The sequence below is a fragment of the Hermetia illucens genome, chromosome 2 (genome assembly GCF_905115235.1).
Source record: "Hermetia illucens chromosome 2, iHerIll2.2.curated.20191125, whole genome shotgun sequence".
Classification (NCBI taxonomy): domain Eukaryota; kingdom Metazoa; phylum Arthropoda; class Insecta; order Diptera; family Stratiomyidae; genus Hermetia; species Hermetia illucens.
Window position 1 is genome coordinate 158,529,475 of NC_051850.1, and position 26,782 is coordinate 158,556,256.

Sequence of the window (26,782 nt, forward strand, 5' to 3'; positions counted from 1 at the left end):
GTTAATCCGGTCGAAGATTTCGTCCAGTATGCAGTTTGATTGTTTATTGATGTTGTATCGTATACTAACCGAACAATAGCGCATATAAGTTGGGATGATTTGAAATTCTCTGAGCTATGTTAACTCATCACGATTTACACCGCTAAAAATTCTATGCTGATCCATAACCGTTCAACTTTCTCCAGCAAGTGGAGGCAGTGCGAAACTCGGTGTCAGACCTTTGGTGCCAGATACAGCAAGTTGCGCTTTCATGACTTCGGAATCTGTTTTTGAGAGGAACTCGACTGGAAAATTTTGGTTAAGCTCAGAATTTCTGATATGGAGAAGGTAGTTATTTTCTATGATATGGCTCGCGAGAGACTTCCTGAATGACAAGACGGACTCTGACAACACCTTGCTTCGGTGTGTTCGAGCACAGCATCTATCTCAAAGTTGGTCGAGCTTCGACTGAACGGGAAGGAAATTCAATTTAGGTCGACCATATAGCGACCAGCACATTGAAGATTTGTCGTTTGAACGTGTCTAGAAGAGGAGCTGCTGACCTCTACGTCGAAACGGACCATCATCTGATGGTTGTTTACCTTCGTTTATGTGTCACTACTACGTCTGCTTGCAGGAGAACTGTTTACCTCTCGTGAATAATAGGGCATTTATTTGTGATATGTGGATATGAGGACGGGGAGTGGGTTCAATGGATGACTTTATTTCTCTTTAAGTCCCTCAACAAGGGCAATTTTTCAGAAGGGGGCACGGGACTGAACATGAATACTGACAAAACTAAAGTTCTCAGCCAGACAAGTCACTGAGCTGTTCCTATTTGCATTGATGGCCAGAATATGGGAATCGTTGAACACGTAAACAGGGGTAGCATTTGGGATATCACCGCTACATTACTCCAAGCTTTATGTTTAGTCAGCTCATATCTTTAGCATGTCATCATGGTCTAAGTTAATATCAAGTGGCGGCAGATAGGTCATACAGTGCGAAAAAGCGACAACCCCATTTCAGGTTATGTATGCAATTGAAGCTACTATCCCGGAATGGCTGACGAGTAGGTCGCCCTAGATCTATATGCAGAGCAGTGGAGGATGGGAGCAAGCTTCTTAAAAGCCTTGAAGTGAGTTGAAAGGCACTGGCAGGATTCGACAATCACAGCGCGTGTGGTTGACGGGTTATGTACCACATAGGGCATAAGCATTCGTGTAAGTCCCCTGTTTGCATACAGAGTGCATCCACGCGGTTTCACTTTCACTATCACTTACATCGCACTTAATTCTGAGAGAGCCTTCAGTTGAGCACGAGATAGAACACAGGTGAACTCAAATATCTATGCTGACAGGTTTTCGAACCCGGGCCAACGAGGTTGAGGGACCGTGGCTTTTTCTACTCAACTATCGCACCATCGTAGAATATAGCACTAAGATATTATTGCCTGTTTTTTGGGAGAATATTACATTTTTCTTTTTAAATTGTATTGACGGTTGACAAATGGCTTCTACGAAACTCTCGCGACTTTAAACTTTTGTCATTTATACCTTGCAAGGGAACACTCTTGAATCCGGTGTTTATCATCTACGTATCTTAAATTTGGTGCCGATGGTAGCTTTTTTTCAGGTTTTGTGTGGAATAAAACCTTGTTAAAATCGGTTTACTGTCCGTCTGTTTGTTTGTCTGTCTTTTCTTCGAGGAGGTGGAAATGTTCAGAAGACATTGGTCTAGGCACGTCAGCCTGTGGGTTTTTATACCCACTAAAGTCACCCCGACTTCCCCATGCGCCATGGAACCACCATAAAGTACTCCATGGGGCGGAGTCAGTTCACTTCTGTCTGTCTGTTGAAAGTTGTTACTTGTGTTCTGGAAGTTGGGACCTGTGAGAATCCCCTTGCATGCAGTGAGTGACGTAGCTCCCACGTTGAGTTTATTCAAAAGGGGGATGCACATTTTTTGATCGAATATAGTCATAGATACGAGGATGGATGATTCCGTAGCCTACATAACGACGAAATCTATGAGCGATACCATGACCGTCCGGTTGTGGATAAAATTCGGTTCAATAGGTTACGGTGGGCGGGTCACTTAATCCGCATGGATGAGGATAATCCAGCCAGGACAGTCTATAAGGGCAATATCTATGGTAGAAAAAGAAGACGAGGCAGGGTCTGCCCTAAGATGGAGCGATGGCGTAGGTCAGGACGCCAGACAGCTTTTGGGGATATGGAATTGGTGGACCTCGGCGCAAAACGGGGATGTCTGGAGTTCCTTATTAAGGCAGGCCTAGACCGGATACCGGTTGTTGCGCCGTTGATAATGATGACATAGAGCTTTGTACACCTATACTCCCGCGGAACCCCATTCGATAGTTTTGTAAGTAGAAATTTCATTTTCCACTTGTTGTTAAACTGCACCGCGATGAGTCATGGCGTTTTCGTTATAACGCAGTTTAACCACGACTTCCACGACTGAGATGAACTGAGTAGGAGGTGGAAGGCTAAATAGGACAGAGTTTTATAATATATGTCATCATATCTTTCACTTCAAGGCTAATTTTTGGAGTATCTGAACTGCTAACAAGTTTGTCAATTTTTGGTGACACGATGGACAAGAAAATTAGAGAAAAAATATCTAATTGAAAGTATTTCGCATCAAAACTTTTTTACCTCGGAGCGGAGAGATTCGCCAACTCTTCTCTATATCACATTCCAATAGGTAAATTGGTTCGAAATAGAAGAAAACGTGCATAGAGCGTAATTATGGAGAGCTTGAAGATTCCTGTTGAGTTTCCTACGTCAACTATAAAGATACTTCTAAGAATCGGAAAAGTGACGGAAACCCAATGGTTGAAAGTGGCAAAAAAAGGAATTAAGGATTCTAAAAGTGGAACAATAGAAAAATAGAAACAAGTTAGGCATGATAAGAAGGAATCTTACGCTTCTCTTATCTAAATAAGGAGGGCCCGTGCAACTTTCACTCCGCACCGAGTTTTTCCGCATAATTTTCACTCCGGGGCGGGTTTTTCTCTATGGTCTTGTGAATATTTTTCAAACTTTCGGAATGAAACTCCTAGCATAAATTAAGGATGTTCTTTTCTGTGTGATTCCAAATTTTTTCGGTAGCATAGTTTTGACCACAACCATTTAGACTATTAGGGATTGAAAAGTTGGGGATTTTCGTTTAGTTGTTCGGATAAATATTGGTTTTAAATTGATCATTTTCTGAAATAAACGATTTACAAACATTTTCCAAAATAAATTATACCAAAATATCATCTTATAATTAATTGTCCTGCATTGAATATTCTTTCAGACCATTCAACACTGTTGGAGTATTAGAAAGAGCAAAATATGCCGTCGAAAGTCAATATTCTGTGGTTGGTGTTCTGGAAGATTTAAACACAACCTTCTCAGTTCTTGAAAAGTATATTCCCAGATTTTTCAAAGGAGCAACTGAAGTTTACTACGGTAAGGAATTGAAATGTGTCGTTACAGTCTATTACCTTTTGAACAAAATGAATGCTTTTGGAGAAACTGATACCTCTATCTAAATTAAATTCCTTGTGATCAATACTGTCTTTATTTCAGGAGGATCCGACAAACTCAACAACATCAACCGCAACAATTTCAAGCCTCCTGTCAGTGAGGAAGTCAAGGAAATTGTTCGTAGGAACTTCACGCGCGAAATCGAATTCTACCAATTCTGCAGGCAGCGACTACATAAACAATATTTGGCTGTCAATTTGCCGCATCGTGTCATCAATAGGACATAAATGAAAACGAAATTTATATTTTTTAGTACCTCCCTATTTGTGTGGTTGTTTGCGAACCTTTGATGTCATTATTTGATTATCATTTCCAGTCCTTTTTTATTGTTTTATATTGTCCTATTTTGTTTTCATGAAAAAAAGTGTTAAAAAAATTTATTTATCGAAATATTATGTGTAGATTTTAGAATTTAGGAAAATATGTAAGTTTTCCCGAAACGCTGAAACTGTGGTCCATGTCGCTTACTTGATAGATTAAGTGTGTAGATAAGCAAGAAGTGAAGCATTATTTTAGTTAAGAAGTAGCTCCATTAACAATAGATAGTAAGCGTTTTAGAAGAAGTGTATTTTATATAATTTAATTTTTCGAACCATTAATACAAATATTTTTAAACAAATCTAAAGTGATGTTCTTCTTCTTTTTCTTCAGCCTTTGTCCCGTTCAGATGCGGGGCCGGCTTGTCATCATCGGTTTCGCAATCGCGAGGCTTTTAAATCCCCACCCAGCGTATCAAGCCACCGTTGTTTCGGCCGGCCTTTTGGTTGCTTACCATTAACTTCGATATTCAGACCAATCTTGGCAACTGAACTCTCGTTGGTTCAGTTGTTAATGGAGAAACAAAGAGAAAGTCGGCTTTTATTACATATAGAGCTAAAAGGCACAAGGAATTGTTGTAGAAACTTCAACTCTGCGATCTCATCTTTTCACTGTTAAGTTTCAAAAGTATCTTTCCCATATCTTTGGATAGGATAAATTTATTCTAAGGTTAAAAACAACGTCTCCTGTTCAAATTTAACCCACTAAGCAAGAGTTACATATATATCAATGCCACATTCTAAAGAATGTCGGTATTTAACTAGTAGGGCGTGATCATCAATTCCGTACTCCAACCACATTTTCTAGGGAATTTTCTCCTGATGTAATGCCTTTACCTAGTACCATTTCGACGTCCTACAGACATATTCGTCTTCATTTTTATCACTGCCACTGCTGCTGAGATGCGGAAATGACGACGCTTTTTACTAACATGGGGAAAAACTTCACAAAGAGCTTCTCAGTTCCTCAAAAAGGGTAAAACGCCACGGTGAAACTCGGATTTAGCAAAACAGATGAAGCCATATGCAACCTTCAACCCAGGCTGGAATTTAGTATAGAGAAGAGTGAGCTGGATGGACATTTAATTCACTCCATCGATAGAAATCTGCGGGCCCCAGTTGACACCATTCCTGTTCAAATAATGGAGTGAATGGATGTCCTGAGCCCACATCTTCGGAGTATACACCCTGGTTTCTTGGCACATGCTTATGTACCAAGTAAGTGGGGTGATGTGAAGTGGATGTATATTCCTAAACCTTGGGAATCCACCTACATGGACGCAAAAAGAATTCCCCGCGTTGTTAAAGCAAATTAACATCACCAGTTAGTCGCTTCACATGAGACATCACGCGTAGCAAAAAAGTAAATTCACTTACACAGCACCCACGAGTTTACGACAAAAATCGCATTCACGGATATCGAAAATGCTTTCAAGTAGTTCTAGTTTGTAACGATTTATTTGGCGATAAGACAGTATCGAATCGACATCTTGGTTTTCTTTATATTTACTATGCAGGCATCCTCCTTTCATTGGGTACCTTCCTATGGCTCCTGTAAAACTCTTTGTAGAAACATGTGCGGAAGATACACGTCTTAAGGTAAAAGTTAAGTCTCCGGACATAGTAAGTGGCCGCATAAGAGGAACTCAACAGTTGGTACTTACAAAACGGACTCATGGTGAACCTTAGAAAGACTGGAATAATCACTAGGAACGTTAGTCATCTACACGATATCCATTTTATCGGGAGTGAAAATTCACTTAACACAGATAGCCAAGTACCTACGTATGCGATTTCAAACTAACGTGGAAACTTCAGGTTCAAAAGAAGTGGCAAAAAATATCAGAGGTCGATGAGCGATCATCATCATTATCGTGGTACTAGAACACGACGTGGGGTCCTCGCCACTTGGATCGTTGTCCTCCAATTATCTCGGGCACGTGACCCCGTCCTCTAATTTCAGAAGTGGTTGCTCGGCGTCTGTATATATTGTGCTCTCCACCGTGCTCCCGGTCTTCCACGTAATCTCGCTCCGTCGATACGTCGTCCGTTCATACCCTTTTCAGGCATGCGATCGTCGTTCATTCTTTGGAAATGCCCTGCCCACTGAAGGCGTTGTAATTTAACGAATTTCGAGATGAGTTCATCGTACAATTCATACAATTCATCGTTATACCGGATGCGATATCCATCACGGTCGCAGACTGCTCCGAAAATTCGCCGAAGGACTTTCCTTTCGAATATGTTTAACGAATTTTCGGAAGCTTGGATTAGGGTCGCATCTACAGCCTAGCACTGGTCGTATGATGGTTTTGTATACGCACAGCTTCATGTTTCTGTGCACGTGCTTCGATTTCATTATTCGTCACTTGATCTCGTCAGTCTCATTGGGGACTTTTGACAGGCTGCTACGCAGATATATAGAACTGTCTACGAATTCGATGTTGGGGTCCACTACGTCCTCGAATGAGTTGGGGTCCTGATTTTGCCTTGATTTGTCCTGATTGATGCGAAGTCCAACTTCTTTCGCAACAGTGGTAAGAGTACGTAGGAGTTTCTCTGCGTCTCCTGCGCAATGCATACTCCGCACAAGTGCGAAAACGTATCCGCCTACTCTTTACGTTATTAGGGTTTCTCTTTCATGCCGAACTTTATTCGCTTCCTTGAATCCCACTGGAAATGTCTAGTAACTCTTACTGGAATTATTACAATTATCTGCTCTGTCTTTTATGGCAATCACGATTCCTCTCTTACCAAGACAATAAATCGTGAATGTTAATGATATTAATACATATGATCCCTCGTATGACTTTCGGGTGACCCTATTAAACCCTGTTTTCTGTCCGCCAGGTCTCCTACAGATTGTCTTCCCAGGTGAAATAAAAATTACCTGATGGTCACTGTGGAAATAATTCCAATCGAAGAACTAATTCATGTTATGCACCAGCGCAGTGCCAACGAATGTTAGTCGAATAATTGAGCCAGACTCTCCTTGCGGTACGTATTTATATCATTTTCGACGGCCAGTACACGTCTAGTTGTAGAAACCCTAACAATAAAGTATGTTTTCTTGAGTTTTTGCTGGTAATAAGCATACATGGGCATTAGAGAATGGCAGTAACTAAGACAAAGCTACACTTTGGAATCACGTATGGTTTAACCTTAGTCTTGAGGGCTATTTCGGAAGTGTTTTGAGAATACAAACCCTGGGTGACTCATCTAAAATCGGCTTTGAATTAATTAAAATGCTCCCTTCCAATTAACTACTACCTAAGCCCGACTTTACCAATAATCAGATGGTTTCGTCACTAGTCCCTAGAATTTTCGATCCTTCTCCATGTAGAAGGCCAAAAATTCTTCTCTAGGACGTGACTAAGAGTTTGCAATTTCTCTTGCGAAGAACCCCAGTCTCCGAGAGAGAGAGAGGGAAAAAGAGCTGGCACATCATTGACTTGGGCAGTAGGAGGTTCGATGTTTCGAACGGAACACTTGTCTTAAGTTAAAACTCGGTTGGCTGCGAGCAACAGTGCCTCGATTTCATCGTCGTAGCTGTTATCGGTCATGATTTTTGACTCTAGATAGGAGAAATCATTAACGGTTTCAAAGTTATTTTCGCCAATCTTTATGGTTTTCAGTTGGCCATTGTTATTTGATATTGTCGTTTTTAAGGTTTTATATAAAACAAAACCTTATTAAACTCGCCTTACTGTATGTTTATCTGTCACACAGATTTTTCTCGGAAAAGGTTATAGCGATTGACAATAAATGCGGTGAAAAGGTGGGAATTGTAAACGTCTACCCATTCATTCTACGTCGAATTTTAGGATGGTCCCCATACATGCAAAACGGAGGTGTAATATTTTCTCACCAAATATAGTGGGGGTATCAAATGAAAGTTCTTGGTTAGTACTTTCTGTACCCGTTTTAAAAAACTACCCAATCAAAATATCTGAAAAAAATTAGGAAGCTGATTCTGTATCGTGCCTAGTCTCCGAAATACCCTCCCAACCGATATCTGTGGAGGAGGATGCTCTCGATGAGGAACTACACTCACTTTACCAAAGGTGAGAATCTTTCTAAAGTTGACATTGTCATCGTGATGAGCGACCTGAATGCCAAGGTGGAATCTGGGAGCTCGGCCTTGGAGACTGAAACAATGGTGGTGGAAAGTTTGTGGATTTCTGCAATTTCCAATACCTCGTCATTGATGGCATGATGCTCAAGCATAAGGTCACCGTGCGAGTGATCAGATTAACAACTAAATGGGCATCATAACATCTAACTGACTGCGGAAGGGATTGAAGGCTCTGTTTACCGCAAGAGTGATAGCGGGCGTGATGCGCTTGAGTTCCAATACCAAGCAAAATCCCGAAAAGTTGAACGTAGTCTTCGCTGCTATAAAAGGGAATTTATTATTCTGCGGGTTAGGGTGGCGGAAACTGCCGCAGAAAGCAATAATTTCAGAAGTGTATACCGCATCACGAAAGAACTTGCATGTGGTCCCAAATGTTTCGATGGTCCACTAAAGGACGTTAGTGTTCAACTCCTTTTCAGCGATGACAAGCAGCTGTAGACGTTGAAGAAGCACTTCTCTACGGTTCTTCACGGTATTACATCCGAAGAAGTTTTTCTTTTTGTGGATAAAATGGCTAGTCATCCTAGGATGGGGATACGGACTGTTCCTCTAATCCGAAGAGAAATCATCTCAACCAGAAATGCACTCGGCTCGGCGCGTAGGACATTTTGGGAATTCGATACCATTTCCATATAGTTGAAAAAGGGGATCGTTAAGATTCCAGAGAAGCGTGGATGTGACAATTGGAGGGTTATCTGTGTGCTTCCTGTCGTTGTAAAGATGATAACTAAAATAATCCTGCAGCGTATCGAAAGCTTGATCGATAGAGAGCATTCACCACATCAGCATCCTACGAATCATTTTGGAGAAAAGTGCGGAATTTACATCGTCGCTACACCTGCTCTTCATCGATTTTGAGAAAGCTTTCGATAGCGTAAATAAGGAGTTTATCTGGAGTGCTCTATGCGGGAGGGGCATTCTAGAGAAACTAATAGGTATTATCAGAGCGACATTTGATGAGACAAAACGTCATGTGCTGTACCGAGATAAAACTTCGATTTTTGGCTTGAAAGCGGAGTCGCCAGGGTTGCATCTTGTCACCGATAGTATTTATTATTATTATTGGTGCAGTTTTCAATGCTGCCTTGTCCGGAAGACGGGAAGAAGTTCAATGGAAGATGTTATCTTTCCGTAAAAGCCTCGGCAAAGTTGATAACGCCTGTTTGCTCTGTCTCTGCGTCATTAGGGCATAGACCTTGGCTAAATAGCAGCCATATAATTAGAAACAATTGGTTTTAGCAGTATATAAGACCTGAGAAATAGTTGACTAACGGCTTCGTCCAAGGCAGAGGCAACTCATCAGACGCTGCCTCACCTCTGCCCTGGGAGCAGCGGTCCGAAAGTAACGACAAATGATAATCACTCGATTTATATATAATCGCAAACACGTGATGAGTACGAATGATATTGAAGTGAAATCCTTGATAAGTTCAGATCTAAACTAGACCGAAGTGAATTTTTTGTTGAGGATCCTTAAAAATACCCTAAGGACTAACTAGTAGTTCTATTGAAAAAGGGAGCAGGCCGTCTGGATACTGGTTTTTATTATGAACTATTCAATCTCCAGCTCTTCGATATATGTATGTATGCATTCATTGAGGTCTAGGTGAGATGAAAACAACAGACGTGAGACATGACTTTGCTAGGCTGACTCTATTCAGCACTGGCAATACCCACAACATAAAAAAAATGTGTGGTAGTTACTCCAGCCATGTGTTCATAACGCAATGCATGCGGCGAGCAGCAAAACTTTTTCAAACCACGGAACCAATCCCATCAGAGACAATCCAACTTTCGGTGATGGAAGCCGCCCAGCATGCTGAGTGGATTACAGCCCAATTAATCCGATGTGCTGCTATTCTGGGCATGAATTCAGTAGGTGTTACCGACGAGTAAGTTTGGCTGATTCTCTTAAGATGCTTTTGGTAGTGTCACGCAAATCTGGTTAATCGATGTTTTACGTCTGCATCACATTGATCCCGAACTAATAAAGTTTTGGGGATAGTCATGAAAGGGGGACAAAACATGTAATCAGTACATTCATCTGATGGTATCAGTACTTCAGAGCCCATCTCTTTACATAGAGGCATTTTTCAAGTTCCTTTTGATTTTGTGTGTCACTCAACCAAATTTCATGGTTCCTGAATGATACTAGAGGGCATAGCTACGCAAACAAATACATCCTACGTGGGAGTTAACGTACTTGATGTCCATAGATTATACGACCTCAAACTGTATACGGTTATTGATGAGTATTTTAGAAGCATGTTATGCATATTTGACATGTTCAGCGTGATATTCTGACAGAAAATCATTTCCACAAACATGGAATCCAAGCCATCTGTAGAATAATCACGAGCCGTATACTAGACATAGCATTGGCGATACTTCTACAAGTACAGGATTCCATGCTCGAGTTAGTGATTTAAATAATGCTCATCCGAACTACTGCCATGTGTTAAGTTGGTACTAAAACTGTATGCCTCCGTGAAGATCAAAATAAGCACACTAAATGTCTGCTATCCCCTCATATCATCATCATCATCAACGGCGCAACAATCGGTGTCCGGTCTAGGCCTGTCTTAGTAAGTAACTCCAGATATCCTGGCTTTGCCGCCAAGTCCATCAATACGATATCCCTGAAAGCAATTTGGCATCCTGACCTACACCATCGCTCTATCTAAGTTAGAATCTGCTTCGTCGTCTTTTTCTACCATAGATATTGCCCTTATAGACATCTTGAGCTTGATCATCCTTACCCAAACGGATTAGGTGATCCTCCTATCGTAATCTATTAAGCCGGATTTGATCCACAACCAGATACTTGTGGTAGCGCTCATAAATTTCATTGTTATAGAAGCTACGAAATCGTCCATCCTCATGTAGAGGCCCAAAATTTCTTCGGACGATTTTTCTCTCAAACGCGACCGAAAGTTTGCAACTTTTCTTGCTAAGAACCGAGGTCTCCAAGAAATAAATGAGGACTGGTCGATGGAAGTGAGACATTTCGAGCGAAACTGAAATAGGCTCTGTTGGCAGCCAACAACCCTGCGCGAATTTCATCGTCATAGCTGTTATCGGTTGTGATTTTCGACCCTAGTAAGGAGAATTTTTCAACGCTCTCAAAGTTGTAGTCTCCTATCTTTATTGTTTTCGTTTGATTCGACGCTGTTGATTCTTTGAATTTTGGCGCTGATGTTGCCACCATGTACTTCGTCTTGCTTTCATTGATGTGGATGAAGGGTGACTGTGCATCTCGGAATTGTGCTTTCTATTATGTGAATATCGTCAGCGTTGACCAGCATTTGAGTGGACTTGAAGAGGATGGTCCCTCTCGCATTGATATCTACATCGCGGATCACTTCTTCCAGCGCCAGGTTAAAGAGGACGCATGATAGGGCATCCCCTTGTCGTAGACCGTTGTTGATGTCGAATGGTCTCAAGAGTGATCCTGCTGGTTTTATCTGACCTCGCACATTGGTCAGGGTCGTCGGGATACCGAATTCTCTCATGACCTTGTACAGTTTTACCCTGGCTATGCTATCATAGGCGGCTTTAAAGTCGATGAATGGATGGTGCAACTTATGTCCATATTCCAACAGTTTTTCATCGCTTGTCAAACAGAGAAAATCTGATTTGTTGTTGATTTGCTAGGAACGCAGCCTCTTTGGTATGGGCTAATCATGTTCTGCACGTGAGGGGCTATCCGGCTTAGAAAGATAGCGGATAATATCTTATAGATGCGTGCGTGATATCTGCCTTTTTATGTATGCTACAGATAATACCCCGTTCCCAGTCGTTAGGGATTGATTCGCTGTCCTACGCCTTGAGCATCAGTTGATGAATTGTTTCGTGTAGTTGGTTGTCTTCTTATTGACAATATATGGGTTTTAAGTCGATGGATTGCACGGATTATTTCTTCTATACTTGATGTTGGCAGCAACCTGATTATCACAGCAGAAATTCCACTTTTCTGGGTGGTGATTATTCGAGCCCGGAGCACTATGCCAACGAGATAGTGATCGAGTCTATATTGCCTCCCCGCCCCAATATGTTCTGAATATCTAATCAATACCTGGTCAATTTAGTTGAAAGTAGTCTCGTCTGGAGAGGCCCATGCATGTTTGTGGCACTTTTTGTACAAACCAGGTATTTTTTTTTTAATAATTCGCAGTTCCTTATCATTGGTATCCTTATGTAACCTATAGGAGGCAACGTACCGCCTGAAAATGGGCTCCGTCCCTAATTTACTGTTAAAATCTCCAAGTATGTTTTGACATCATTCTTGGGACAGTTTTCAACTGCCTCGCAGAACGTATCCTTCTCCGACTCTGTAGGGGCGTGGACGTTAATGCCTTCATGCATTCATATGGAAACGGAATATTGCCGTGGGCGAAGACAAATCTGGAACACGTCCAGCGGTGTATATGGACTATTTTTGCCTTGGAGCGGGTGATTTTGCTTCATGGCACCGGAGATAGGAGCGTAGTTGATATTGCAGCACACTTTTACTACCAAGTCGACTCGCTAGGTGCTTATGGGATTACAGATCTTTCAATTCATTGAATAGGGTGAAGTCGGTTCAGAAGCAGATCGATTAGTTGAAGTTGCAATGCACGTTAATTTTCTCTGGCAACCGTTTGTTGATCTCCATTTATGAAACAGGTTCCCATCTTTTGGGGAGCTCTTTGCTGAGACAGGTGGATTTATGTCCGCAATCTAAGACCTAGTGGGCGCTACCCAAGATTGAAATAATGAATAACGAGTGCACAATGTGCGATTCGGCCTTAGAGGCGTTGTTCCATGCATTGTGATGGTTCCTTCTTAATGGAATGCTCCGTCTATGGGCAAATCAGATATAAGATTCTTAGAGCTGGGGGTTAAAAATGAATCTTTAACGGAGAAAAACAGTTGATTTCAAATAAATTTATTTGGCCATCCCTACTTATGTTCAAAATGTACTTAATTGTATTTATATTTCCGAAAGTAGGATCGACATGTGGGTTCGACATATGTCGGTTCGACAGTCCGCTAATAAGAAAGTGAAAATCAGCATTTAAAAGTAATATCAGTGCATTTTATTACATATTCATTTTTGTACATATTAAAATCAAAAATTCAAAAACAAACACTCGGGGGAAGAGAACGGAATACTGAAACCAAACCTAAATAAGACTAAATCTTCTTTAATTCGTATCTAAATAAAAATGAGTTAATAATAATCTTGTGCAATTTTTTCTATAGTGTCCTTATCATTGACTTTTTTTAAAAATTTGAATTGGCAGCTTTTTTTGTGTTAACTAAATACAGATCATAGTTTGCATCTTTTGTTAAATTTATTATCAGGGAAATAGGTACTCGACTGATTTTCTTAATTTATTTAATGATTTCAGCTATGCGCCATTGATTGTTGTTTTGTTTTACTTTATTAATTCGGGGCGACGAAAGTTGATTTTTGACATTAGTAGTTTCATGAAATATCAAGTATTACTTTTCGGCCACTGTTGACTGTTGAATGGAATGAAGATTGTGGGTAACTGAAACAAAACGAAAACTGTATGCAGGTCTTGATAAAATGATGACTTAATCCACTTTGTAAAACTGGCACTAAAATTTCAAAATTCACCTATATGTCATATAGATAACTTCAATTAAAAGTGTTCGTGTAATTTCAGTATCGACAATAGTACATTTTTGTGGGTTTTTTTTAATATTTTTTTTCCTGGTTGTCGTCTTCAATATTTTATTTATTTTTATTTTATAGTTCATCATTTATACAATCTGCCATTTTTTATAAATTGTAAAGTGTGCTTCTAAAAACGAATAAATTGTTTTCTTAAATTTTCATAATATACACTACGTAATGAGATGAAGTCCCATTGGAATCGTGATGGGTTCGTTCTAAGTAACGCTTCCTTCTTGTGTGTATGCTCATAATAGTCACATATACATTGAATGAATTTGCTGCTTTTCCTCGCCCTCATCAGTTATCTATTTAGGAATTTTTTGTATGTATTCTTGTGGTTCCCTAACAATCTGCCCGCATTTTACTTTCTATTGAATTTCTTCTTACTCATAAAACAGTATCCTTTGGATCTCCAATTATTTTCGGCTTATTTACTTATAAATATCTTACTTCATTATTCCTTTGAATATACATTCATACATTTATAATTTTTAAAGTCTTTGATTTGTCCACTATAAACGTATCATTTTCCATAGAATAGAAAGTTTTCTTTAATTCCGACAAACAAAAAGATACAGCGAAAGATTTAGCATTTTTGTTTAAAAAAGTTATCTGGTCTGCATTGTTATGGGTTGAATTTGTATCTCCAGGAAAATCCAGCTGCCGGGATGGATTCCATACAATCGAACTGAAGCTACTTCTTTATCACTTACTCGATGTCCAGATATCAAACTCAAGATTTCAGTAAGAATCCAACCCATCACAATGAGACCACAAACTCGGACCTTGTTGCAATTTCACCGAAACCCTATGAATTTTTTTTTTTTAAATTGGATCACAACACGTTTGAGAGTATTTGTAACGAAGGATTTTTATCTCAGGACATAATTTAAAGACAATTTAGCTTGGATATTCGATAAGCTGTGATACGCAACTGGCGCTCTCCTTCCAGGCGATTTATACGAAATATTACGATATATTTCGATGCAATAACTAGCTCAGGTAGTCTACTGACTCAAATTAACATTTTTCAAAACACCTTCACCTTCCTCTTCTGCCTGTGACGGCAATAAGTTCCTTAAAATCGGTAAAAAAAAATAATTGGCTGATTGGAAAATAAAATCTTCTCGTGGGTGAACAGGTTAAATAGATATAACTCTCATACATATTTTAAATTTAAGGCAGTGATTGTGTACATATAAATATTTCACCTTTCCTCGCTCACACCTGTCCGCAGGCTCCCAGTTCAATCATCTTAAAGTACCTTGGCAATAATATCATATTCATTTTTACACAATTCTTATGAATAAATCGGTTCATAGACTAGAGCAATAAACTGGAAAATTTACGACTTCAGTAACAGAAAACATGTCGAAGTACATTTGCATTCTCTCCCTGTTAAGCGTACTATATGTTACAAAGATTCAATCTTGCTGCAACCGTCAATCACTCGCGACTAGGACATTCACACATTTCTCAAATTGCTTTCATTTTCAATTCAGTTTTGGGAATAACGAGTCTCGAAAACAATAGAAAAGTCTATCGCTAACGTTACCTTATACTTTTTATGTTTTTTAAAAATAGTTATCCTTTTTATATAATTTTCTCTAATAGCGGGCAATATATCGAAGTTATAAAATAAATTTTCATCGTAAATAAAATTTTACAAACAGTTTTTCCTCATTTTCCTAGCTGTCACTTCTGGCCGCATGGAAAGTATCTATCATTACATTTCTACTCTTATACTTTAGAGTGTAGTTTGATTTCCTTTCACTTTCCCCCATTACTCTAATAGACTTTATATAATAATTCATTATAGTTAGTTTCTAGTTAATTTAATAATAATAAAGAAATATTTTACAGCATATCACACAGTGGTCTCCCGGTCGACATGTATGTACTCGACCGGCTGAAGCCCGTGTCAGGAGCCCGGGTCCAAAAACAGAGGATCCTTTTTCATGTCTTTTTTGCTGAGCGTGCCATTCAAAACTGTTTTCTGAACCATCGATTTTTTCCGTTTTCTCATCAATCCAAATATGCAGAATATCAGACAGGCAGCGATTGCGGCTGCTATACATCCCAGGGCTGCAAAGATACCGCCCGGAAGTTCCAAGAGCTTACGTGCCGTTCCGCATTCTTCCTCAGATTCGTCAAAACCCGATGGACAGTTTCGATGACCTGGATGGAAAAAGAAGAAATGTTAAATTTTCAAGGATAATTTACCTCTTATTTACCATAAATCCTAACCAATTTACAGACTAATGATTATTGACCAAAAAATTAATTAAAATTAGTTCTAGAAAGCCTGAATGACCCCACTGTGTTCGACTTGAGGTCATCACAGAAATTGGTGGCCAAGAGTCAATGGAGCAGAGGCGGCCTCATCAACAACACCACGCCACACTTTAGCCAACAGTTTCAGTACTCACCGAAGCATTCTTCTCCACCCTCCAGCTGAGGTCTCCGGTGAAGTTCGGGACGAATTCCCAAGAGCGTGCATAGAATTTTCGGAAATGGATCCTTTTGCTTAGGTCTATGCATCTCCAGCAACTCCGAGAATTCTATTTCAAATCAATTATGAGATTGCATCTCGACTGTGTGCTGATATGTCGCTGCAGCAGCTACAATCCCTTATATATTGTGCTGCTGTCTGACTGCACGGTCAGAAGATTCGCTTTCGCGTTATTGGTTTGAGTGACCGACAGATTTACGATGGAAAATTCGTTTGGAACGTCGGTGTGACATTGCTAGGCTGACTCAATCTAGCTCTGCTGAACTAAACTATGCAATTCCCAGTGAGACACCCGTAGTTGAAATTCTGTATACACTGAAGCAAAAACTTCCTGTCATATGCAGTCGGCTACGACGGTATAGCGAAAGTCACTTCAGACGTGTCTAGAATGTAACATACGTGAAAAACCAGCGGAGCTTTTTCAGATCTCTCAACGAATCCTAACAAAGCGTCCAAATAGCTCAAAGAAATAGAGGGGCCCAGGTCTGGATCGGGTACAGAACTACTGGCACAAAAAGTTCACCAGTATACATGCTTTGTTGCCACACAGCAAAAATCGGGTCATTAGTCCGAGGGAGTAATTTTCACCCATCCTCACTGCGGGGGTTACCTAACTTATCCCTAAGAAGGACACGGTGCAGGACCCCGCAAACAAAAGACCGATGACTCGCCCACCAACCCTTTACAAATTCATAGCGTCCCTTATTAGTGGAAGGGTCACTGCGCACCTCGAGACCAACAACATTCTGTCCGAGGAGCAGAAGTGCTGCCGAGTTGGGTCAAGGGGTTGCAAAGAGGAACTCATTATCGACTCGGTATTTGTTGGACAAGCCTCTTTAGTTGTTATATCGATTATGCCAAGGTTTTCGATACCGCTCCGCATATCTGGCTGTTCGGTATCCTACATCTGTATCGCATTGATCCAAGACTAGAAAAGTTTTTGACGAAAGTCATGGTAGGGTGGAATACCAACTTATCACTCCCTACGTCTCAGAGCCCATTCATATACGGAGTGGCTCCTTCCAGGGTGATTCGTTGAGTTCCCTTTGGTTTTCCATGTCACTGAACCGCCTTTCATGGCTACTGAATGATGGTAGTGGGCATGGTTTTGCAATAAAATATGGCTCACGAGCTGAGTGTAAACTGACACACTTGATGTACTTAGGTGACATTAAGCTGTATGCTGGCACTGGTACTGGACCATCTTAGAAGTCAGTTACGAATAGTAAACATGTTCAGCCGTTATATTCGGATGGAATTCGGATTAAACAGGTGCCGAACTCAAGCCATCCGCAAAGGTCATCACGAGCCGCATGCCGGATTAAGCATTAGTGGCCTCCCCATCAAAGCTGCGACCGAGACAGACTTCTACAAATACCTAGGAATTCTGCAAGGAACCCATGCTCGAGTTGGTAATCTAAAGGATGCTCCGTTGTCCGAATTCCTGCGACGTGCAAAGCTGGTACTGAAATCTTATTTCTCGGGGAAGGGTAAAATAAGCGCATTGGCTATTTTCGCTATTCCTTCACTGGCTTATGCGTTCGGAATATTGCCCTGGACGAAAACCGATCTGGAAAACGTCCAACGGGGGATATGGCCAATATGCCCAAATTCCGAATGCATCATCCAAACTCTACAGTGGAACGTATGAGCAGAACATCATCACCAAGTTTAGTTACTGCGCTCTTATTTTTACAGCAAAGGGCAGGCGTGTCCCTTGCATTCGGCAGGCAGACTGTGGGCTGACTCCACTTAACTTGAAATATCGATCTTTCAATCCTCTGAGTGGGATAAAGTTGGACCAAGAGCCGATAGATGAATGGAAGTCGAAGGCAATGCACGGTAAACACGTGAATTGTCTTTGGCAGCCATTTGTCGATTTGCATCTGTCGAACAGATGGCTGTGTGCTGGGGAGCTCTTTGCTGAGACGGAGGGGTTCATGTGTGCCATTCGGGATAGCATGGTCGCCACCCGAGCTTATAAAAAGCTCATCATGAAAGAACGGGTGGAGAACGACCAGTGCAGAATGTGTGGTTCGCCGTTAGAGACGTTGGACCATCTCAACTCTGGCTGTACTGTTATGGCACGGGTGCAATACATCACTAGGCATAATGTTGTATGCAAAGTTATCCATCAAAACCTTGTATACAAGCATGACCTGAATGCGGGAACGTGTCCGGTTTACCGATAAGTGAGTAAACTGTAAGCAGTACTTGATAGTTCTGTTTACAGCATGCATTGGGACCGGCAAGTTCTGACTGATCGCCATACTCTACATAACAAGCCTGACGTACTGTTAGTTGACAAGATGGGTCGCTCCGCGTATATAATTGATGTTGCTATCCCCCATAATAGCAACATTGAACGGAAATACGTGGCGAAGAAGGTGAACTATGAGCCACTGGCTCGGGAAATCAAATAAAATTTGAGCGGGTGGTTGTAGTTCCCATAATATTGTCAGCTACAGGTATATTGATGTTTTGGGACTTTCGCACAGTCTGGTTCAAACCATGCGGAAATTTACCATTCTGCATACGTGCTCGATGTTGCGGGGAGTTCTCGACGAGTCCTCCCATTGATCTATCACCGGCCACTACCACCAGCGCCCCTTTAGTTTTTAAGTAGTAGTAGATTAAGTCATCCGAGCCTAAATGCTTGTCACTTCGTGCTAGTATTAGGTGAAATCCGGCATCTGCCGAGATTGTGACGACTCAGAAATAATAATAACTGCGCCGTAGGCCGTCCTAAGCCCGGTTGTGAAAGGAAGAGGGATGGGTAGCTTCAGTCTGAATGGCTGTACACCACCGCAGCATCTCATGGAGTAGGTGAGGAAAGTGCAGGAACTTTGCAGTCTTGTAGATTACTCAGTGAGGAAGGTATCACTACACCTGACAGCTAGGTATAAAATGGTCAGCACGGCTTCGAAACTATTAATCATGGGGCAGCGATATCTTGGCACCACGATGACCAAGAGCATTGCTCCGCCTGCTCCAACTGTTTCACCACAATCTGTGGCGAACACTTTAACAGTTTCGGGCAGGCAGCGCAAAGCTACGAGCGGAGATACGCGCAGGTAAGCAGCAAATTCGCTCCGTGAATTCATCAAGACGGAAGAGGAAGGCTCCAAAAGAGTAGAATGTGAACCCTGATGAACACATGTAAGTAAGTCGTTTGGTTCTTGTGGGCAAAGATCCCTCCACGGTTGTGAAGTGCCGTCGATGTCGGGCGCAGACGTCTCATTCGCTTCCTGAATTACTCAAGAAATATTTGCGGATCCGACGGTATCTTCTCTTTTACGAAAAATTTTACGGGTAACCGAAGGCTATTTGTGCGGCACCTTAAACTAACTCTGAGATCCTCCCTGACGGTGCTATGGAGGCCCAAGAGTGCCGTTTGAAAGATGCTGACCCCGTCGTGGCTTCTATTATATTTTGGCATATTATTGTTGCTTTGAGCGATCGATGCTATCGCTCAAGTATCCTGCTCGGAGAGGAGTAGAACGCGATGCTTGAAATTGCGATTCTTGATCATTGAGGATTCAAAGCGCGCGACCCAGGTGGAGAAAAACGTGTCTGCGACGATCTCAGCTCTTATGTCCTTAATTGGTTTTGCCTCGGGCAATAGGTATACCTGTCTATTATCGAATATTTCAATGTGTAATTGTTGGAATCTGGTATCTGGAATCCCAATGTGTTCGGGCTGCAATTTTTTGCGCTATCCAATTTTCCTTTTCTGTCATGCCAAACAACAACAGGTCCACTGGTTTATGTTCTTTGGCATAGATAGACAGACATTCTTTTCTCGATGTGCTTCCTCGTAGACCGATCACTTGGATGTGGGATGTCGTGGGTCATATTAAATACGCGCTTTTCTAAACCAGCAGGGATATACTGACGATTTGTTTTGATCTGCTTATCACAGTACATAAAGATTCTGCTGTCTAACTGGAATTTTTGCAGTTAGAGTTCCTTAGATTCATGTATATCTTCGATAATTACTCATCTACTCGCTGGGCTGGTCTCGCAAACACTTTAAACTGCTGTAAATTGCATGCAGCTCGGGATCATACGTACTGCTAAAGGTCTGCGTTTCAATAAATTTCCTCTAGACAAAATGTGGTGATTGCCATGTGTTATCATTGCATTGCTCCTCCTGGGTACCTTACCCATTGCCCTGCCTAAAGCGTACCACAAGAACCGCATCTCAGCAGCTGATATTTCGTTTCCGAGAAGACTTATTCCAGCTGTAGAGGCCAAAAAGCTGAGATCTTGTCCCTCTATTTGGTTCCGACTAATAGACGATATAGAGGCATCTGTACATGCGCTGCTCTGGAAAAGTAACACCTACAGAAATTTTCTACCTCTAGGAATCTTTTCAGCTGCTCCAACGAAGCCGTCTTTTTCGGCAGCGATTTTGATAACCAGCATCTTGTAGAGGTTGCGGGAATAACATTGGAAAAACTTATAGATCGAGGAGAGACCATTTTAAGCATCCGGGTTCTGAACCACCAGCTGATAGGTTTTGGGATTTTTTCCTTTAATTTAAGAAGTTCTTTGGCTCTTGTGGAGAGTAGGGGTAAGAAACAGTGGTATATCTAAGGATATCAGGAAGAAAGCGGGGAAAGGGAGACCATTCAATCTAGCCAAAAAATCAAGATATTAAAGGTTTTTCTTTGGATACTACCATGGGGACTTGTCGCTAAGGTAACCACGGAAATCCTTCATGGATTATAGAAGGACTTGATATCTTTTGTCGCAAATAAGTCAGACCAAATTTCACGCCAACGCCTCTGCTTTGCGTCAGCAACAACCATCTTTCACAGACGTTTGGCCTCCTCAAATAGGAGTAAATTTTCGGTACTGGATCTAACCCTGAATCGCCTATATGCGATTTGGTTCCCTTTAAAGTAAAATTTAACCTCTAGAGTCCACTATGTCTTCGGCTGGCCCCCGTAAACCTAAATGCGAGTCAACCTCTCCAGTTTTTCAGTTTCTCGTTGCTGTTCCGACAGTACGGCGATAGTGATAAAAACAGACGCGTCCATTGTTCCGATAGTCAAGAAATCTGGAGGGGGCTTTCTTGCGGTTGCAATCTTCATCGGTTGACGCTGCTCTCACTCATCTCACTTAGTTTACCCACTGACAGTCGTAAAAGTTCAGTTTGTAATAACACACCGCTGTCGTTTTGGGATGACTCTGCGGTAGATTACTGCACCGTTGCGATGACCGGTTGATGCTGTATTTCCGCAATTCGGTCGGCGGCCTCCGCTAACTATCCAAATCCATATCCTTATCAAAAACTGTGAGCACACAACAAGCATACTCTGACTGCTGCTCCATGAATAGAGTTTTTAACATAGTCACGCTCACACTGGATCCGGCCATATTCCTGTAAATATTGCGACGAGTTTCCCAACTTTTGGTCCTGTAACAGGCACCTGAGGCTTGTCTCCTCCCATTTCTCAAAGGGGAAAATGATACGGTTTTCGATCGCTGTGTATAGATCCTATTGGGAGGTCCCTTGCAACTGACACTATTAATGGTAAAAACGCAGATCGGCGTCCTGGACGATATAATCAAAATTCGTCCTTTCGCGCTTCATTACATTGATACTAAAGTAGGTTTCTACTTCAGAAAACCAAAACTGCACATCTGTGTTGGAAATTTCGCTAAGCGTGCGGCCTGCAAGGCGATCTTCTTGTTGAATGCAGGTTCTGTCCGAGAAGAGCCTTGTGCGATAGGTGCTGGCCATTCTTCACCTTGTCCAGTTGCTGTAGTAGAAGAGCACGCTTCAATTTCTCCCAAAGCTTGCTGCAATTTTGCGGCGAGGGGACTCGCTACTTCCTCCTGGAGTGTCGTTTCCATCAGTTCCGTAGGATATTGTGCCTTACCTTACTGTTGATCTTCGTAACGGTCTGAATGTTTATCCGTTTAGGGTTGACAATCCACTGAACTGAAGATTGTGTCGTAAGCGAGGCTGTCGTCTCGCAGTGACATGATGAACTTCGACTAGCTCATAGGCCACAGTGACCACCAGTCAGCCTGCAAGGAGATCAACGGGGAACTAAGGTTTTGTAATACTATGTTTAAAAGGCGACTGCTTCACATCGGACAAGCTGACTACTGTAAAAATAATAAAGTTGCAGCTTTACGTACTGCATCCTTTCGAGCAAGGAGCATTTACTAGATGCTTAGGCCGAGATCCCATAGGGACGATTAAAAGGAAATATACCACAATTGCGAGATAACCTAAAAGGGGCTATTCGAAGCAGTGAAAGAAACACTCGAAAATAGGTATGCGAGAATGCTAGCTTACAGGGGTGTGATGAAAACGCCGTAACGACCGAGATCACCAGATGTGGTCTGCCGTGTTTTCATAACCATTATGATTACAGGAAAGAAATTTTCATCTTTTAGAATACATTCCCCCCAATGCGAAACGCTATGTCCTGAACAGTCCTGATTTAGCACAAAATCTACACAAACCATTGAAATTGCAAATCTTAATAGCACCAAATATTTTCACCTATATGTCTACAATTAGCAAATAGAGAAGAATCGATACGAGCGACAGGAAGGCTCTTTAGGTGAATAAAACCTTCCGACCAGCTCAATTTCAATTTGCATTTTGTGAGTTTCAATATTCTCATAAAAAATCTTTGCAGAAGTGGAAGCGTATTTACTGTATAATTTATCAGTTTCTATAAATCACTTCAATACTCACCATCACACCATAAAAGTTCAGAGATGCATGCATCCAGTTCCGGACATTTGTATTCACAATCTGCGTCCCTTGGGTAAAGACCAAATTCACCAAGAGTTTCATTCGCTGTAAAATTCGTTTGAATGTCTAATTGTTGTATTAAAGATGCTTTCGTCCTCTGTATTTCCAGCCAGGTGAAGGACACAACTCCTGGCTCTTTAAAAATTGGCTCCAAAACTAAACTAACAGGCCTGCAAAATTAGGAAGGATAATTTTTGGAATTAAAAATTTACGAAAATTAAAAACTTTAATTCGAAAGACCTTCTAAGGGTTCGATCTGTTTGTCTTAGGACTACTTACTTATTACTATAATACTTACTTGTTACTGAATACTGACAATCCATGCCCGCTAGTCCAATCCTCTGAGAAAATATGCAAAGATGACGGCCTCGGTCCCGGCAGTGAAGGACAAATGACCCGCATCACCTTCCACGGGCGTCCAGAATAAATCATTAAACGATTCTTGGTAGCGCATCGCATTGAATCTTCCGACGTTGGTTCGATGGGAAGATACGTCCCCCAAGTTTGCACAAACAGACTTCTTTCAAGTTGTTGCGCTTCCAAATACCATGAATTTCCCTCGCAACTCGAATCTTCAGAAATGAAAGGATACTTGATTTCATCTTCGCCACCAGCTCCTTTGAGACGAGTTTTCTTTCTGCATTCAGCGTATCTTTTGAATTCATACGAAGCGTAGAAGTAGACATCTGCAAAATCTTCAGTTATATTCAAGCGCGTTACAGAGAATGTGAGCTCCATTATCCTTGAATTTGATAGAAATGAAACAGGAGCATTATAGAGGGCAGTTGTATTATCACAGAAGCAACCCAGCGGTATTTTAACGTCTCGAAATGGGACGTCGTAGACTTTCAGTTCGCTTAGTCGACTTTCCGGATCAGCATATGAACATTTCGGACGTCCAGTGTGTAAGTCGGTGTCTGTTGAGCAGCCAGATCCATCGCCAAAGGATACGTTGTGCAGAACAAGTTGAACACGTTCATTAAGTCCAGCTTCAAACCGATAGAGACAGGTTAAGTTTCTTGCACCCCCGCGACCATAAAGGAAGACGTTTCGCGGTGCTTGGATATTGCCTTTCCTTTTTCGAAAGATTCTGGAGCAAAGCGGTGGAACAGGGTCCTCACCACGACGGCCTGCCCAGGGTTCTCCACCTAATTCTGTGTCCACGAATTCGTAGTTTAAGGAGAATTGAGCTGGATACAGAGCAGTGCCAGTATGCGTGTGAAATTCCATTTTCTGAAAGAAAGTGGAACTAAGTTACTATTCTTCTCTTATGACTTGGATAGAAAGTACATACATAGTTACACCCGTTCAAATTATGAATATGTGAAGGTTTTAAAGTGCTTCACATTATTATCAACACGGATTTTTTTTAAATATATTTTTGCTACATTTATAGAGATCTAGTATTGTTCCCAAATTTTAATAAAGGGTAATTCGTTAAATTTCCAAGGGTGTTTTAAAAGTGTTTGGCTGATTACTGATATTAGAGATCCGTGATGAACAAAACCTAATTGAAATTATCTGTCTAAATCATCCTCTTTTCTTTTCGATAACCCGGGGGATCGTTGAAAAACATTTCTTGGCGAGGCGAGATTAATAATATCTGCGAGCTGTTATGTTTCTCTATCTTTCTTGCTTTCGTTAGCTGTTCATGGCTAGTTCGCAACATCCTTTTTACTTGGTTCCTGTACAACGTATTCAAGCTATCGTTGTTTCGGCTGGCCTTTGGTCGCCTACTATCGACTTCGATGTTCGGACCAATTTTGGCGAGTCATTTGTCGTTAGCGCGAATTACGCGGACGTACCATCGAATTGCAATTGCAATTTTCCACGATTGCGGATATTCTCATTCCCGATGTGAGCAAAACATGTCACGCGACTGGTCCATTACCATAGGACGCCGTCCGTTGTATTTTATAGTCGGCCAACACTCGGAACCATAGGGAATGACAGGGCGGACGACGCAGCGGTAAATTTTAAATTTGGGACGTTCGTTGATCTGTCTATCATAAAGAACACCAGTTGCGTTAACGCCTGAAGCAATTGCATAACGCTGTTCTCTATTAGCAGGTGGCATCGACCCGAGATATTTAAATCGCTCAGTTCTGGCCAAGTCACTGCTACTGACAGTGATTGTGCCAGATTCATGGGGATCGGTCGTTAAAAATTCAGTTATATTTAGTTCCAACTCTGACACCGTGAAAAACATCATCTACATACACTGCATAGGCCGCGATCCGTTGAATGTCCCGTGTGATAATATAATCTACCATTCCCAGTTGCTCAGTTGCCCATATCAGTGCTACGTAGAATAGCCCGGGACTGACTACCCTAAAATAAATGCCCTGATTTCCCAATGCCTGCTGATATCTTCGAGATCGTTAGGATCGTTTCACACGTAAACAGTCCCATTCGATTCGGTTCTGTTTCGGTCACTGCCGGGAAGTTTGAAACGGCTTTTCGGTTTATATTTGGTACCTTATAGAAACCTTATAGCACTGAATACTCCCATTACACGAATATTTGCTGCTATTGCCTTCCCTCCCTCTAATCGGAATAACTTCTCTTTTATATTCGGGAAGTGGTACGCCGCAATTTTTCAACCAGGAATTGAGGTCCATATCAGCTCGTTTGGGTGAATATCAACCTTGTCTAGTCGTCTCACTAGGCTCGATGTGTAGTGTGTACCTCGGTCTATTGTGAGTAAATCATTTGTTTGCTAACCTTAATTTACGTTGCCGTTCCCTTTGCTCTATTGCTGATCAGTATTTATTTTCCTTTACATTCAACAAAGTGGTATGCCAGCACTTTCCAACCAGGCATTTCGTTTCCTCTTTCAATATCATCCACCAAGCTGTCACGCTTTAAAAATTGTAACCTCAATGCTTCATAGTACATATTTACCCATAGTGAAGGATCATGGATAGAACCTTATAACACGCTGCAAGTTATCGGGAATACTTTCGTTTATTATTTGAGTCGCAGCACAGCTGCCTGTAATTCGACTAGAGCCTTAGGACGCCTCGCCCTTTCTCAGCGTGTGATCTATCCATAACAATTACCGCTTTCTAATCAACAGCCGGTAAGTATCTGGTTCATGATTCCACGAAATTCTTCTGTTGTTGACTTGTGCGAACGTTCCTTAATGACATGACGTCGACATGAGTTGATAAGGTCTTTGAGATTTGGAGTAACAGCGGTGATAGCAGCAAAAAGAGAATATTGGCCCGAAACAACCTTAACTTTATATTAGTATTGGCAGTATCAAGTTCAGTGCCATTGTCGACAGAGACAACCTACATACATTGCAGGAAGAATTATGCGATGACCACTTACATGGAGCTTCATTGATATCTATCTTCAGTCCGACCGCCTTTGCCTCCTTTCAAATCTAGAGCCAATTGGTCGAAGTTCATAGCTTGGTGAGTAAGTTGACAGATGTCATCAGCGTAGTGGAGGTGTTTAAGAAAATATGTCATACTTCATAGAATGTGATTGAATCCTCCTTTCGCCAATCGGTAACGATATACGCCTACGGTAGGCCTATGCACCATCGTCCGCGGTTATGCAAACTGAGTTTCAGTTCACCCATTTCCTGAAATCATTGTACTCCTTTTCTATTGTTCTGCGCCAAGTACCCTTGGGGCGACACACTCATTGAGGTCCTGGGAGAGTGTACAACAAAGCCACGAGACATTATCTGTCTCATACATAAAAAGGAAGATATCACACTGTGCAGCAATTATAGAGGTATCACGTTGCTGAGTACCATCTATAAGATATTCTCCACTATCTTGCTAGGCCGGATAGCC

The 26,782-nt window shown here is 41.5% G+C and overlaps 2 protein-coding genes across 2 annotated transcripts in view; one reads left to right on the top strand and one right to left on the bottom strand.

Annotated features, from left to right (window-relative positions):
• LOC119648866 (heparan sulfate 2-O-sulfotransferase pipe) overlaps positions 1-4,161 on the top strand; it is a 236,842-nt gene extending 232,681 nt beyond the window's left edge. The window contains exons 5-6 of the mRNA XM_038050750.1: positions 3,304-3,458; positions 3,579-4,161. Of these exons, the coding sequence (XP_037906678.1) occupies positions 3,304-3,458; positions 3,579-3,763 (340 nt within the window). The 3' untranslated portion in view covers positions 3,764-4,161. The remainder of the gene's footprint in view (positions 1-3,303; positions 3,459-3,578) is intronic.
• Positions 4,162-13,054: 8,893 nt separating this feature from the next.
• LOC119649260 overlaps positions 13,055-26,782 on the bottom strand; it is a 238,399-nt gene continuing 224,671 nt past the window's right edge. The window contains exons 13-15 of the mRNA XM_038051346.1: positions 23,269-24,203; positions 22,911-23,140; positions 13,055-15,852 (exon numbers count right to left, since the gene is read on the bottom strand). Of these exons, the coding sequence (XP_037907274.1) occupies positions 15,596-15,852; positions 22,911-23,140; positions 23,269-24,203 (1,422 nt within the window). The 3' untranslated portion in view covers positions 13,055-15,595. The remainder of the gene's footprint in view (positions 15,853-22,910; positions 23,141-23,268; positions 24,204-26,782) is intronic.